The sequence below is a fragment of the Triticum aestivum genome, chromosome 5A, assembly GCF_018294505.1.
Source record: "Triticum aestivum cultivar Chinese Spring chromosome 5A, IWGSC CS RefSeq v2.1, whole genome shotgun sequence".
In the NCBI taxonomy this organism is placed as follows: Eukaryota; Viridiplantae; Streptophyta; class Magnoliopsida; order Poales; family Poaceae; genus Triticum; species Triticum aestivum.
In genome coordinates, this window is record NC_057806.1 from 372841965 (window position 1) to 372859090 (window position 17126).

Consider the following 17126-nt stretch of genomic DNA (forward strand, 5'->3'; position numbering starts at 1 on the left):
AATTTATGAGATTTTTTTCGGAATTTTGGGAATGACAGAAATATAGGTTTCTTCACAACCTAGGGCAAAAACTGCCACATGGACATGACACATAGGCAAAACTGATGGGGTGGCGCCTAGTCATAGCAACCCACCACAATTTACAAGGTTATGACCATCTATATTGGTCATGATCAGCTAGAAATAAGGCAATAGACCAGTGCTATATGCTTTATGACCATTTTGTGTAAGGAAATTACGACCTTTCTGACCAAAATGGTCGTTATAGTTTAGGGTTTGGAGCCCCCCGAACAGCTTTTGACTAATTGGTCTGAAATGGTCATAGATCTATGACCAATTCTTCCAGGGTCACTGACAGAACGTCACTAGTTGACATATTTCTTGTAGTGCATTACGATATCGCCCATTTCTTTCCCTCTCATACTTGCATTAGAACTGCTACTACTTTCTGTATGATCCTACTCTGATGCATAGCATGTTTTTGTTACCTGCTTTCATACCTTACCTGCTTATCCTAAATTTCTTAGTATAAGTTGGTTAGAGAGCCATCGGTGACCCCACCTTGTCCCAGTTGCCTTGCTTTATGTTCGATGACTCGATCAACGTGATCGACATCCAGGCCCCGACACCGCACATCACCCCCCTAATTGTACGACTCTGCAGAGTTACCATCGAGTGCCGAGAGTGGAACCTCTTACATCACTCCTGATGAGATCTCTGTAGTGTAGCTGTTCGGTCGTGGTCATCGAGGGTGATTTCCTCCTTAACCACTTCCGATACGACTATGTCGTGCAACCCCTCAAGAGTGAACCTCGAGGGTGGTTCCTCTTACGTTCAGCTTGATGAGTACATCGAGTGGAATCCATCGAGGGTGATTCCTCGGGTTTTTCCCTTGGTGTTAGACACACAGTTGCTACGGTTACAAAGACTTTACACTGAACCATGTTACTAAAGATGGGTCGGCCCTGAGGGTACCCGTGCGAGCTTAATAGCGAGTGATGTGGAGTCGGGTTGACCTGGAAGGTGCCCGCGAGATACTTACGAGGCGTGGCCGGGCATTCGTAGCCCTTGCCGCAAGTACTCGAGACGGGGCGACGGGGTCACATCTTTCGTGAGTCTCTGCTTGTTACCGCACGTTCCTAATCCACTACGATTTGGATATTTGATCTGAGGGGCCTCTGGCCTGATAGCACTAACCATCACGTGGGCATAGTATGGGCGTTCTGCGTCGTATGCATCAGCCAAAGCTTAATAGATGTCAGCGACTGAGCGACGCGCGTCGGGTTGGACTGGTAAGCACCTGCCTTTTTTAAGGAGGTAGCTAGGTCTGCTCACCAGCCGCGTACGCAACGTGCAGGAGTTCCTAGGGAGATGGCCCGTGACCCCTGTGGCATAGGCTTAGTCCAGCGTGCTGACCTCTCTATTAAGTCTAGGTCGGGTTGCGGCGTATTGTTTGGCCGAGGCCGGGCATGACCCAGGAAATTGTGTCCGGCCGGAGTTAATCGAGCGTGGTGGGTAAGTTGGTGCACCCCTGCAGGGAAGAAAACATCTATCGATAGCCTGTCCTACGGTAACGGACACTTGGAGTTATATCCCGATCGATACAACTAGAACTGGATACTTGAGATGAGACATGGTTATGAGAAATGGATAGTATGGCTCTGGGATTGCTTTCTCGCATGGGAGTCGAGAAAGGATCTCTGGCCGAGGTAGATAACACTACTACTTTACATTATATTGATATGTACTCTTCTATATGCTGCAAGATGCTTGAAGATGCTAGTCTTCGATAGGCTAGGCTTTCCCCTTTCTCTTTTGGCATTCTGCAGTTTAGCCCACAAATACAACCTTTTGTTTGATACAGATGCATACTTAGTTTAGTTCTGATGTAAGTCTTGCGAGTACTTTGGATGAGTACTCACGGTTGCTTTGCTACCTCTTTTTGTCCCATACCCGATTGTTGCGACCAGATGACGGATCCCATGAGCTAGACGACGCCACTGATGACTACCACTACCCCGAGGGTGCCTACTACTACGTGAAGACCGCCGACGACCAGGAGTAGTTAGGCGGCTCCCAGGCAGGAGGCCTTTCCTTTTTGATCGATGCTGTTTTTGTGCTAGCCTTCTTAAGGCAAAGTTGTTTAACTCCTGTTTGTGCTCAGATATTGTTGCTTCCGCTGACTCTTGTGTATTTGAGCTTATGTATTCGAGCCCTCGAGGCCCCTGGCTTGTAATATAAAGCTTGTATTATTTTAATTTGTGTCTAGAGTTGGGTTGTGATATCTTCCCGTGAGTCCTTGATCTTGATCATACACATTTGCGTGTATGATTAGTGTACGGTCAAATCGGGGGCGTCACATTAGGGATGACATGCATTCTTGTGGGGCTGCCTGATGAGACCGGTCTGGCTTGTTACAGCTAGCTGGGTGACCTTTGATTACACAACGCAGGAACTTGGCTCCCCCACCTGGCTAGTTGCGCGGGAAAACTTTTCTTGTGCGCAGGTCAACCAACACCTCCAGAATTTCAAAGACGGAGGCAGCTTAGCGGGAGGTCGGGTGTAGGATGACCGTGTTCAAGGGACGATTCATTTGAACTTGTTTCAAGCCCAGTGACTGAATATGACATGCAACTCGGGGCTACCGAGGTGCAGCCAAGCTTGAAGACTGTTTCAGGGGCTATTGACAGTACCCCGGCTAAGGGTCCTTACACCCTGCCAGTTCCGGTCTGGTGGGCCGAGCCTAGTTCTGTAACCCTAGGACCCCCCCCCCCCCGCGCGCTTATGCTATATAAGTCAGGGGTCGTCGTACATCATGGTCAATCCCTTGGTACTTGACATGTACTCTGTACACACTCAAAAGCAGGATGTAGGTTATTATCTCCTCTCTAGGAGCCTGAACCTAGGTAAACATTGCCTCATGTTACCATCGTGCCAAGTCGCCTAGTTAGGATATCCTATCAACGGGGATGTGTCGTATTTAACTCCGACAGCTGATACTTGCTGATATTAACCAAGTGCTCAGGCTTAGCTGATGCTTCTGCTGACATTAAACCTGTGCTCAGCTCAGGTAAACTCTATTGTGATCATCTACTCCAAGTACTCCACGTATACTTTTTCTCTGCTCTTCTTGATCTGTTGGAGTAAATTAAAAGGAGTATTGTATTTCTTGATGGTGTTGTCCTTCTGCTGCTACTCAGTATAACCCTCGGTTTGAATCAGTGGTACTCCTCCTCTACTATACAATTTGCTGATTTGTTGTAGGTGATAAGTTCATTTGTTGCAGCAGATGATCAATTGAACTGATATTGATCAGCAGCACTCCTTTTGCTTTGTTGATATGAACAGATATTGATGTAGTAGACCTTGATTTGCGGATGATCTACTCCTCTGCTACACTCCCTCATAGCAACCCTAGCAGACCCCGCAAAAAGACCCGACCTGCAAAATAACCGCCAAAATGAGGGTCGGCGCGGAAAATCCCGCCCGAACAGACCCCGCAAACGCGGCAGGCCCGCAAAAAATTTGAGGGGCGCGGCAAAAACTTGACCCAAACCCGCGAATACGCGGGTTTGCCCCCCCCCCCCTGGGCCCGTCGGTGCCCTACATATAGCGGGAGCAGTTGGTGGGGAGGACATTTCAGCCCGCGCTTTTCCCCACCAACCACCTCCCCTCTCCCCCTCGCCCCGCCGTCGGGCCGCCGCCCAAGATTCTGGCGAAAGTAGTCGGCGGGAGCACGGCGAAAGGCCGCCACACGCACGAGGTTGCCCTTCACCCCCCCACCCCCCCTCCTGCATCGGTGGGCCGGAAAGTTGCGGATTTGGCATTTCTAGTCGCCGATGGCTGCGCCAAGCGATGGAGTGGTCGGGGAGCATCTCACGCAGCCCCGACAAGGTCGCATCGCCGCATTGCGGGTACGGGTACGTCCTCCCGCTGCCGCCGACGGTTTGTGGGCATGTACTCGGCCGGCCGTCCACCGGGCTCGGCGCTCGCGCAGCGGCTCTATGGCTCGCCGATGCCGCTCATACAGTGCGATGACTGCACGCGGACAGTGTTGCGGCTAACTTCGGGCACGCCAAAGCACCCCGGATGGGTGTTCTTCAAATGCGAAAATGACGGGGTACGTGCTGTTGTCATTTGGCTCATTTTGATAGCTCGTTCTTTGGTTCAATTGCGGTAGCTCATTTCGAACATCATCATGTGTGTAGGAAGATGGATGCTCATTTTGGTTTTGAGAAGGCGAATACATTGATTTATTGATAGAAAGCAACTTAATAGATGTTCGTGCACTCCTTAGTAGAATCGAAGGCAATGATGCGGCTGCATGTGCAACTGGAGGGGAAGCAACGACTACTTCTTTCGAACCAAAGATGGAGAAAGAAGAATGCAAAATTAAGAATCCACAGATCAACAATGAATGCATGAAGAAGATATTAGTCCAACTAGTGGGAGCAGTTATGAAAGTTGGAAATCTTCTAAAATGCATACTTGTGGTTCTTGTTTTCTTTGGTCTTGCTATTCTAGCAAAAATTTGATGATGTCTTATGTATCCAATGTTGTTGAAAAAGCAAAGAAATGCATTGTGTTAGATCAAATTGAGGTGTAAATTTAGGTTTTCTGGACCGGGAGGAGTGGCGCCAGACCAGACCCCGCAAAGCCAACTTGTAAAAAAGCATATTCCGCAAATATCTTTTTTACCCGTTTTTCCGCGAACTGCAAACGCGTTTTGCGGGCCGGCGGAATGCAGGGTCTGCTAGAGATGCTCTCAGTTTGCTAGTTGATCTGCTCCTCCTTTGTTGTAGTGTTTGCTGGTTGGTCTACTTCTCCTTTGCAGGTTGATCAGTCGATTGTTTGAATCAGTTGCAAATGATCTGGACGAGAAGCTGCTGCTGGGCGAGATGCACCTGGGAGGGCGAGGAGTGCCTGGGCAAAACCACAAGGAAACAGGTTGGGAACGCAAAAGAACCAATCTCGACTATAAGACACTTCCACAGCAATCGTAAAACAGCAACACGTTCCGGTACCGGCAGCAATACTGATGTGTACTTCCTCAGAATACTTCCATGCAAAACATCAAAACTACAAGATTTCCTACAGCTGCCTGCAATGCAACAAAAAGGTAAACTCAAGGCACACATTTGCATACCATTCTACATTCTAGAAAATGTACGGATTCCCAGGGGAGGAAGGGACTGGCATCAAAATTTTACATCATGGGCCCAGAGTGGCTTCATCTACACCACTCCCTTCGCGGAGGCATTTTCTCAAAGCTCAAATTGGAGCTATTTGGGGGAGAAGTGGATACCGACATCAACTTTGTTACAAACAATAGACCTGGACGGACACAGAACAATCGATTTATACATCCCGAAAGCACCTCCTGGCTAATCTCTTGCAAAGCACGCGCCCATCTGCCAACATGGCACGCCTTCAATACCCCCTATCGGCCCGCTGGTGCTCAAGGGCATGAAAACACAGCGTGTCACATGCCATGTGTGCAGTCTCAAAGAAAGTAATCTGGGGCAGGCCTCTTGGCAGGAACACCTCTTGATTCCTACAGAGGTAGGCAGACAAATTAGATGCCAGGTGTGTGCAACACATTACAAAGGTAATGGTACAAGTCATGAGCACGAACATGTGGAGCAGCTTCAAATACACGGAACTGCTTATTCAAGTTCTCATCAAGCTCTAGGATTGCAGCAACATTGCCACACCTGCAAGTCAGATAATTTCGAAAGAGGTAAGCATTTTATTAGGTACTATAACAAATACAGCATACCGATCAGAGATCACAGCACGCTAATAAAAAGGCCGCCAGAAAAATTCAGACTGTGTAACATATTCCTCTTAAGTCTTACATAACTCTCAAATCCAAACAATTGCAGTAAGTTTTCTTATATAGCAACTAAAATAATTGCAGTACAATTGCTAAACCTCTGCAAATGGTACGAGTTAAAAAATATCAAATTCTAAGTTTCATCACATATTCACATGTACTCAAACTGTAGGGTACGCAGTAGCCTGAACATAATTTATACAAAGCGGCATCACGGCAACAGAAAATCAAAAGCTTTGAACAGGTGGGACAATATAGAACATGTTATGTCAGCAATCTTTTATGCCTTTGATATAAACCCCACACCCACTTTCATTCTCTTAATTTCCAGACACAATCATATTCAATACTGTCAACAGCTAAACTCTACAGAATTCATGATTATACTTCAAAAGGAACATTATGACAGAAGCTGGATTTTCAAGTACCTGTAGCAATAGTTAGGAGCAGACCATACAGTAACAATCTTGTTATTGAACATCCACTTGAATCCTTCCATGACTAGTTGATGAGCACGGCAAATATAATCTATGTTGTTTGAGTGGTTAAATGAAGAGACGACGTTTCCACCAAAGAGGAACCCTGCACCTCGAGGACTTAATCCCCAGCCGTCTACAGCATCCTCTGGATCAGACCAAAGAAGGTCACACATGGCACCATCATGAGGCACTTCTTGCTTGCGGTCTATTACTCTGATCTGTTGGGGGCACATGATAATAAAATAATAGAAATCGAATGCATGACCTACAAAATATAACACTGGAGAATTATATACCTGATCCAGTGTCGTAATAGCAGGGGAAAGGCCTCCATGGACACTGAAGATTTTGTTCTCAATAAGTGCAGACAAACTGAAAATAACAAACATGTCAGCTCTTGTAGATTATGATTTTAATTCAAAGAAGCATATAGCAGCCTCATAGCATTACCTTAAATAGATTTTAATTCAAAGAAGCATACACGCAATATAAAAGCAACATTGAAATATTACCTTAAATAGTCAAATATTTCTGTGCAATATCTCCAGACATTCACCGAGCCATATTTACGAAGACACTCATCATAGAAGCCATAAACCTGCAGCGATGCACGAGTTCGAAGAATAAATGGCAGCTACCGTAACATCAATACAGAATATCCAACTTGGAAAAGGTCCCTCACTTGTGTGATCTGCCTGCTCTCATGATTTCCTCGTATTAAAGTTATACGATCTGGGTACCTAACCTGGAGACAATTTGATAGTAAAGGTTAGGACAGGAAAGTAAATGGCACAGAATGTAACTTGAAATCGAACAACTCGAAGTGTTTAACTACTGAATTTGGATTAGGGAATTTGAATATAGAGGAACCAAGATAAATCATAAATGAGCATAAGGCCTCTCCAAAAAATTAAAGCAAGCATGCAGAATTCCCGTATTTTAAAACAGCCATAAGATAAATCTTTCAGCCATTCAGTGAGGTGCAGAGTTATGCTGACTTTAGGTGGCCTTTTTACAGCAAGATGCAATACAATATCTTATATGGCATCCTCAGTTATGAAACAGGCCAGGCACTTAGCAGCCAAACAACAGTTACTCTTTGAAGTAAGTTAGGCATCAGAATTTAGATTCTGTTTGGTAATATACCTTACCAATTTTTTGGCTATGACCAAAAGTTTGGTCTTTGTTTGGACAGTTGCCAATTTTTTGGCAAGCTAATACCCCTTTACCTACTCTGGTTCATTTTTTAGCCAGTGTTTACTAGAATCAGGGGCAAGCAAAACCTTGACCAAAATTTTGACTTGCCAAATTTTTGGTAGGGCAAAATTGGGCGCAGACCAAACACACCCTTACTCTCTGAAGCTATACATCATCAATACATGACAAGAGTATGTGTATATACCTAAGAATCTCCAGGGTCATTTGGCTGATAACTTGAGATGTAGCATACCCATAGTTAAAAAAGGCGCGCCTAGGCCCTAGGCGATAGCAAAATGCCTAGCGCTTAATGTGCGCATAATTGCACTTAAGCGTGCGCTTTGGTAAGAAAAGCGCAAGGCGGTGGCAAAACGCACAATTAACACCTAGCACTTTCCTTAAGTGCGAGCATACCAGACCAGATTACATTTCTGTCGACATGCAGAACCCTGTTTCATGCCACACTTCCCACATTGCACCTTTTCATGAGAGGCGTGGGAAGAAAGCAGCTCCTTCTACAAGACTTGCTATACTTCTAGTCCATTCAATCATTTCGGTCACTATGATATGAACCTAGAGGGTGGCCAGAAGGCATGGATTGAATGAGACCTTAAGGAGAGGAATAGCTAGGCAAGAACTTTTATAAGAAAAAACTAAATCATTAATCTTCTTTTCTAAAACAGAGAGAAGTCATAGAGACAATACATCCTTAAATGGAGGATGTGTTGTGTCCTTTCTGGACTCCAATTCTAATACTTCCAAACTAGCTTCAAAATCAACTTCCAAATTCTCCTCAATTGTCTACTAAGCAGTTCAATCACCCTATTCTATTCTTCTTCTCCCTTGGATGCCAGATTCCTTATGAGCATTTTACGGGGCAGCAGTTAGTATTGATTTTGTCTTACCACAGCATGTATATGCTGATACAGCTGCCTAGACCATGTTCATAAAAGGCTACCTTTGGTTTCAAAGTTGACACAATCAAAATAAGTTAGAAATAGCTTCCAATTCTAGCTAGGAATTATTGCAAAACTGAGAGTTATAGATACACATGTGTGACCATTCCAGCAACAAAAAAAGATAATTAGACACCATTCATTTGAACTACTAGTTCACGTTATTACGCAGTCTAGTGTCATACAGGCTTCACACTATTGGCTTTCATGTGCACATCAGGGCCGCAAGCTGAGCGCCAGCCTTTGACCACTGCTGTACAAACAGGTCTACTATACCATATACCAGTCTGTATATAAGGAGCAGGGCCTTCCCCGTACAAGTAAAATAGTCTGGTAAGTCAGTGTAGGCAGAGTCACTACTGGGTCAGTTGACTGAGGAAATGGTCGTTACCGTTTTTGAAACATAGGCATCAAGAAACATTAAAAAATACAGCATTAATAGATATGCCTACAAAACATATTAGTATTACTTATCAACAGCATACCTTTAAGGCCAAAAGAAGCAAAAATGTTTCAACAGAATAAAATCCTCGGTCAACAAAATCCCCAAGGAACAGGTAGTTTGTCTTTGGGCAGTCACCACCAACTTTGAAAAGTTCTTTCATGTCGTAGAACTGTCCATGAATGTCTCCACATATCTGAGTGCAAGAAGCAGATATTAGTTTCTTAAATCACAATTATTTGAACACGTGTAGATATATCAGTCAGACAAAAGCACAACCAATGAATATACACATAACATCATTTTCCTTGAAAAAGACATGACAGGAATGAGAAATATTTTCCCCAGACCATCTCCAGAAGATAATGACAGAGGAATTCTAGCATCACCTCACCAACGAAACCCTAGAGCCCTAATTCAAACACTAGTAAATCTCAATCAGAACGCAGTGAAATTTGGTTGCCCAAACGAACGGAATCGAAGCCTTCCCGCACATCAGGACATCTCCTAAGCACCCGCAATCTTCACCGGGACCTCGGGGAGCGACCCCGACTCGCTTCGAGAGCGCGCCATTTCCCCCATTGAATCGCGCCCAGACCGCTTCCAATCGAGAAGGAGAGGGAGCTGCGCGCAAGCACGTACCGTGACGGGGGCGTCGACGCGCTGGACGTTGCTCTCCTCGACGAGGATCTCCATGGCCTTGAGGCAGAGCGCCTTGACCTCCGCCTCCGCCAGCGGCTCGCACCGCTTGAGCTGCTCGATCTGCCGGTCCAGATCCGACGTCCCCATCTCGGCTCCTTCCCCACTAGAGCTTCTAGAAGCTTCCGGAAGCGCGGCGCGCGCCTCGCCCTCCCTGCTTCACGCTGATTCTGGAAGATTCTAGGGTTAGGAGGGGGAGGAGGGAGGAGGCGCGTGCAGTGCGGGCCGTGGTGGCATGTGGGGGCGAGCGTTTCGTGGCCGGTAAGGTTACCTTACTTTCGATTCCCGTCGCCGGGGAACATTTTTGATTTCCCTGCCCCGTGTTCTCTTTGCCTGTCAGGTTCTCAACTTCTGCTAATCTCATGTTCATATTTTTTTTCTCCAGATTTAATGGTAGATATTGCCTTCTATTTTAAAATCAACCAAAGGTATCGACTAATTTCCTTCATAAAACATAAAGTATAGTTGGAAATAATATTTTTTATTATAATTAAAGAGGAGTTAATGAATGAATGATGGTGTCCCGTCCATCTTTCCTTCCCCTTTTCTCACTCTAGAAAACCAGTTACAAACCACATGGTGGGTATTGTGCAGTGTGTTTCTTGTGTTCTTCTCCTCGAGTTTGCTTCAAGAGGTGACCCTTCTTCATTATCAATATATATTTTTGTATGTGTGGATTGACAGACTCAAAGGCAGGGGCGGAGCTCTGTTGGGGCCGACCTGGGCAATGGCCCGCCCAGGAATTTAACCAATTTTTTACCTATGTATCTTCCTATCCCAGCACCCCTAACCCAGCTTTGCACATCCTCTGAATCTCTCGTAGACAGCGCACTTGCGCACGGCATCAGCGAGTGGGGACTGCACCACATCTCCACCCTCTCCCCATCTTGAAGCATGTAGCCGTATCGCCGCCCCGGACCAGGGAGCACCGACCACCGGAGCGAGCCTTCGGTTATCTCGCAGAGCAGCTGTCGACCATGGCGCGGGGGGGGGGTCACATCTTTCGTCAGGTCGCATTAGTCGCGGGTCACCTCGTGGATCTCGCGTCTGTCAGTGTTGCTGCCAACAACGGTACCGGTGCGTGAGCCCTTGCTCTGTGTGCTACGGTGGCTCTACCCCAAGGCTCCGACATCCCTGCCCGCTGGTACTGGACAAGATTTTGTTGAGATACATCATACATCTGAAGGGACTGCACACGGTAGTAGGGCAACACAAAATTCTCCATTTGATAAGCAATAGCATAATAATGTACATATGTGCTCTCTCCATCTTGTAACATTGTATCATACGCTAATGCTTATGATTCAGGGTTTTAGAAAATTTGTGTTCTTCTTTAGTCTAGCCCGCCCAGTTTTTTCTTTCAAGCTCCGCCACTGCTCAAAGGTGTCCTATCACATGCGCACCTTAAGCACGATAATGATGTGAATGTTTGGCTCCAAGTATATCTAAATCGACGTCGCCATTGGCCATGGCCAATGCCACCCTTCCCTTTCATCGATCCACTACACACCAAATTCGCTCACACGATCAACAAATACATCTTACTGACATATACATCTTCATCGTTGAGCAGGCGACGTGGCCGTGCAAGGCAGTCATGAGGTGTCCATGTCGGCGTAAATTTAGTTCGGTGTGGACATGTCTTGCATGCATGGTGTATGTTCCATGCATGGTCGATGGCGTGGTCAGACCTTCCGTCCAATAGCACCAGCAGCCATGGTGGTGGTTGCTATCGATTTGTAACGTATAATGCTCAAGGCATGAGGGTGGGGTTTTGCTGATGTGGAGGCATGAGTTGCATATGGTGGCTGTTAAAGATGGGCTTGATAGAAACGGCTTGCCGCGATGTATGGTGTCAATAGCAACATGTCGAATCATGTGTTATGAGTATTTAAATGGCTTCACTAGCAGGGTTGTGGTTTGAATTCCTATGATATCATGATTTGTGCATAATGGGATGTTCTTAAAAGCTTTGAGTGATATACAGTTGATGGGTTTTAGTACTTCATACCAATTATAGCGCTATGAGTATGTGAAGAGTTGCGTGAGTTGAATGCTTAAATATTAACAGTTTGAAATGTGATGATATGCTACTATCCAACATGATATTTGGCTTGTGATGTATGTAAAATATGGTCAGATGATAACACACTACGCAAGATGGGTGAGAAATACTACGTGCACACTATAAAATTCAGTACACTCCTTATTACGTTTTGAATCGTTATATATTTTAGAGTTTTTTAAGCTGTCGAGGCCATCAGATTTTGGGTGATATGCTTCAAGGTAGTTTTTAGTCTGTCCATGAATATACTTTATCTTCTTACAAAATGAAGGTAATTGTTGTGGTCGAGGACAGGGACTAGAGGGGGTGAATATTCCTATGAAACATCAGTTCTAAGGGCTAAGAGATTTTAACTTCACGCGACAAGGACCGGGCTACCATAAGAACTTAGCATGTAATATATAAAGAGTAATAAGCAACAGAAAGGTACTACTCTTGCAAGTAAGGTTGTGGTAGGGTCTAGAGAATGCAAACACTTGTGGCATGAGTATTTTTCCCATGGTTTGGATAGTTGACGCTATCTTACGTCCAAGTCAATAAAACTTCGAACTAAAGGGTTCTATGATCCAAGGATCCCGGTTCTGTCGCCCATCGAGTGGCCCATGAAGCACAACCAGCCTATTACATCATGGCTTGTACTTAGAAGCCCCACTAAAATATAGATCTTCACAAAGTAGGCTGTCTTTGTGCCCGTACAAACTCTTGTGTCCCTGGTGCATAGAACTTGGTAGGATCACAAGTTACTTATAACCATTTAGGATGCACTCATCATCCAAGGGTAACAATCAAAATAAAGTCGTTTGGAAACAGCCCCTTCAAAGATTCAAATCAAAGCTTCTCTCAAGTACCCAAAGGAATCACTCTCTTACAAAGACATAAATGCGAATAGATGATCTCGAGGAGTAGTGATTCAAAAAAAGTTAAGTTTATGTTTGTCAAAGAATCAAGAGGTGAATCATGGTATCACCCAACAATTATTTGTTCTTCTATTGCCTTAGATCTATCTTTATCTATATGGTTAATGGATTGAGTAGAGTGAAGTGGGATGTCCAGTGGAGTCGAATGAATTGTGAGGGTATGTGATGGATGGAACCATGAAGGGCTATATGGAGAGAGAGATTCATACTCTGACCAGAACAAAATAGAGCCATTGCCAGGTTTAAGAAATCTAGAGCAAGATAGTTTAGAAGTGCCAAACTTACACTAGACAAAAAAGAAGCAACCTGAGATGGCTCAGAAGTGCTGATGAAAATGAAATGCTTGGAAGTTCTATGGGACCATATTTAAAGAAGTATGTGTTGAGTAGTTTTGACATATAAAAAAGACTTCATCATATTAACACTTACTAATAATGACGTGTATTCAGTCAAATCATACTATAGGCCTCTGGTTGTGGAAAGCTAAGATGCCATCGAGAGTTATTTGGCTGGTTCTTAGAAATAGTATCCTTACTAAAGACAACCTTCTTAGAAGAGGATGGATTGGTGATAATAAATGCCATATTGCGGAAGAAATGAATCTATCAACCATTTGTTCTTACAATGTTCTGTTGCAAAATTGCTTTGGAATGTAATGAAATGTGCTTTCAATTTGCATGATATATCTGACACTATACATGACCTGTTCAACATTTGGTTGTTGAGATTTAATAAAATTGGAAAAACTTACTTGTGGTTGGAAATCTGATGTTTTTTGGACTATTTAGAAATGGAGAAATAATATCACTTTTTCATAAAACAAGGTGGCCGGTCATTGTACTCATGTTAACATGGTTATCAAATGGCTTCATGATTGTAATATTCTCCAGAAAAAACCCAAAACGACGAAGAACAATGAAGTGGGGAGTAAGAATGGTTGAGCTGATTGCAAGTGAAGTCTTCGATGCGATGCACTATTGGAGGATAGGGACAAACCGGATTATGGCTGGATGATCTTCAAGGAGATGTTCTTTGTCCCTCTTGCCTTTGGCTATTTCCGAAGTTTTTCATTTGTTATCCTGCTATAAAACAACGATGTATTGGTGTTTCGTTAGGTATTCCTGGCACTTTCTTATAACCATCTCCTGGAGATCTGTCTTGTAGACTACGAGGATGATTGCGTCAGAGTTTATTAGCTTTTGAAGGTTATCACTAGTTATATCGATATAACCCTTTGTGGTCTTTTGGGGTTGATGGGTGTAGGTTTTTTTTGGAAAAAATCAAATCTAATATAAAAGTTCACCATGTTGGGAATCGTTGCATGGAAAACAAAAAAAATTCTACGCACACGCAGCGATCTATCCATGGAGATGCATAGCAACGAGGGGGAGAATGTGTCTACGTACCCTCGTAGACCGTAAGCGAAAGAGTTTGACAACGCGGTTGATGTAGTCGAACTTCTTCTAGCTCCGACCGGTCAAGTACCGAACATACGACACCTCTGAGTTATGCACATGTTCAGCTCGGTGACGTCCCTCGCCTTCTTGATCGAGCAAGACGTCGATGTAGTAGATGAGTTCCATCAGCACGACGGCGTGGTGACGGTGATGGTGAAGTGATCTCCGCAAGGCTTCGCCTAAGCACTACGAAAATATGACCGGAGGTGTAAATGGTGGAGGGGGGCTCCGCACACGGCTAGGCAATTGTCTGGTGTGTGCTAGGGGTGCCCCCCCATATATATATATATATATATATATATATATATATATATATATATATATATATATATAAGCTTGTGTTGGTTTTTCCCTTGAAGAGGAAAGGGTGATGCAGCAAAGTAGAGTAATGATTTCGCTCAGTTTTGAGAAGCAAGGTATCAATCCAGTAGGAGACAACAAACAAGTCACCGAATACCTGCACAAACAATCAACAACTTGCATCCAACACGATAAATGGGTTGTCAATCCCTTCACGGTTACTTGCAAAAGTGAGATCTGATAGAGATAGATAAATGGTAAAGTAAATATTTTTGGTATTTTTGTTTATAGAATGGAAAGTAAAAGATTGCAAAATAGTAGATTGGAAACTTATATGATGGAAAATAGACCCGGGGGGCATAGGTTTCACTAGAGGCTTCTCTAAGATAGAAAATATTACACTGGGTGAAGAAATTACTGCCGAGTAATTGGTAGAAAAGCGCAAAGTTATGACGATATCTAAGGCAATGATCATGAATATAGGCATCACATCCGTGTCAAGTAGACCGACTCCTGCCTGCATCTACTACTATTACTCCACACATCGACCGACTCCTGCCTGCATCTAGAGTATTAAGTTCATGAAGAACAGAGTAATCCATTAAGTAAGATGACATGATGTAGCGGGATAAACTCAAGCAATATGATGAAAACCCCATCTTGTTATCCTTGATGGCAACAATATAATACGTGTCTTGCTGCCCCTACTGTCACTGGGAAAGGACACTGTAAGATTGAACCCAAAGCTAAGTACTTCTCCCATTGCAAGAAAGATCAATCTAGTAGGCCAAACTAAACCGATAATTCGAAGAGACTTGCAAAGATATCAAATCATGCATATAAGAATTCAGAGAAGAACCAAATAATATTCATAGATAATCTTGTTCATAAATCCAAAATTCATCGGATCTCGACAAACACACCGCAAAAGAGTATTACATTAAATAGATCTCCAAGAACATCGAGGAGAACTTTGTATTGAGAATCAAAGAGAGAGAAGAAGCCATCTAGCTAATAACTATGGACCCGAAGGTCTGTGGTAAACTACTCACGCTTCATCGGAGAGGCAATGGTGTTGATGTAGAAACCCTCCGTGATCAATTCCCCCTCTGGCAGATCGCCGAAAAAGGCCCCAAGATGGGATCTCACGGGTACAGAAGGTTGCGGCGGTGGAAAAGTGGTTTCGTGGCTCTCCCTGATATTTCTAGGCGCTGCCAGGGAGACAACCCGAAAGTTTTAGAGAGCCATTTATTTCTGTTGTGTGCTTTTATAAAGTTTAAAAACAAAAAAATAAAGAGGGGAACCTAAAACTTTTTCAAAAAGAAAAGCGAAAGTGAGAAAGACGAGCATTGTTGAAGTGGGAGCTAGCCTTGAACTTTGTTCATGCCCATGGAAACTTTGTGACCCTTGATTACAAAAACTTTCAACAAAAATAATTATCCCCTTGTACAAATCCATCGTATCATAAAAATAATGTGCCAATATTTGCCTTTAGGATGTTTACATTGCTTGTTGGTTTGTGCGGTGCAAAACAGAAACTTTGGTTGTAGTGCGCGTTTTACATTTTTTACTGGAACGCCAAACGGTTCTGAAACTTTTTGCACTATCTTTCTATACAATTTTTTTATTTTTCCTATATGTTTTAGAATTTTTGGAGTAACAGAAGTATGGTGAATGTTCAGATTACTACAAACTATCCTGTTTAAGACAGATTCTGTTTTTGATGCATCGTTTGCTTGTTTTGATGAAACTATCGATTTCTATCAGTAGATTAAGCCATGGAAAAGTTATATTACAGTAGCTACAATGCAAAAACAAAATACTAATTGGTTTGCAATAGTACTTAGAGTAGTGATTTGCTTTATTATACTAACGAATCTTATAAAGCTTTCTGTTGAGTTTTGTGTGGATGAAGTGATCAAAGATCGAGGAGGTCTCTATATGAGGAGAAGGAGGAGAAGCAAGAGCTCAAGCTTGGGGATGCCCAAGGCACCCCAAGTAAATATTCAAGGAGACTCAAGCGTCTAAGCTTGGGGATGCCTTGGAAGGCATCCCATCTTTCTTCAACAAGTATCGGTATGTTTTCGGTTTCGTTTCGTTCATGTGATATGTGCAAATCTTGGAGCGTCTTTTGCATTTAGTTTTCACTTTTCTTTGATGCACCATGCTGGTATGAGATAGTCCATGGTTGATTTATAGAATGCTCTTTGCACTTCACTTATATCTTTTGAGTATGGCTTTATAGAATGCTTCATGTGCTTCGCTTATATCATTTGAAGTTTGGATTGCCTGTTTCCCTTCACATAGAAAACCGCCATTTGTAGAATGCTCTTTTGCTTCACTTATATATGTTAGAGCGTGGGCATATCTTTTGTAGAAAGAATTAAACTCTCTTGCTTCACTTATATCTATTTAGAGAGATGACAGGAATTGGTCATTCACATGGTTAGTCATTAAATCCTACATAAAACTTGTAGATCACTGAATATGATATGTTTGATTCCTTGCAATAGTTTTGCAATACAAAGATGGTGATATTAGAGTCATGCTAGTAGGCCTGGGCATTCGGTATAAACCGAAAATTCGGTTTCTACCATTCAGTTATTTTGGAAATTCGGTTAGCAAAGATGAAAACCGAAAAAGACATCCCAAAATAGGAAACCGAATATTCGGTTAACCGAGATTTTCGGTTTGGTAATCGGTTTCTACCGTATTAGCCAATTAGCCAATGTGGCAACAAATCAGCTGTGAGGCTATCTTCCATTCCACATGCGCTCT

General features: G+C 43.5%; 1 protein-coding gene across 2 annotated transcripts; it reads right to left on the minus strand.

The window, feature by feature from the left end:
* Window positions 1-5120: 5120 nt before the first annotated feature.
* Window positions 5121-9899, minus strand: LOC123103436 (serine/threonine-protein phosphatase PP-X isozyme 2). Of its 2 annotated transcripts, none has more exons than XM_044525027.1 (8): window positions 9553-9899; window positions 8954-9106; window positions 6998-7060; window positions 6828-6913; window positions 6612-6687; window positions 6265-6533; window positions 5619-5714; window positions 5121-5554 (listed from the first exon to the last, which is right to left on the minus strand). In XM_044525027.1, the coding sequence occupies exons 1-8, from the start codon at window positions 9697-9699 to the stop codon at window positions 5431-5433; spliced, it is 1014 nt and encodes a 337-aa protein (XP_044380962.1). In that variant the 5' UTR covers window positions 9700-9899; the 3' UTR covers window positions 5121-5430. The 2 variants fall into 2 exon arrangements, with proteins under 2 accessions (XP_044380962.1, XP_044380961.1); XM_044525026.1 differs by having other exon boundaries at window positions 5636-5714; window positions 9553-9894.
* Window positions 9900-17126: the final 7227 nt, after the last annotated feature.

Bases quoted from the DNA above. Each gene is read 5' to 3' on its own strand.
- LOC123103436 (XM_044525027.1), bottom strand. From the start codon at position 9,699: ATGGGGACGTCGGATCTGGACCGGCAGATCGAGCAGCTCAAGCGGTGC. The intron at 7,061-8,953 runs GTATGCTGTTGA...AATTGTCTCCAG, and splicing joins TGCTTCTTTTGGCCTTAAAG to GTTAGGTACCCAGATCGTAT. The intron at 5,555-5,618 runs GTACCATTACCT...CTACCTCTGTAG, and splicing joins CATGTTCGTGCTCATGACTT to GAATCAAGAGGTGTTCCTGC.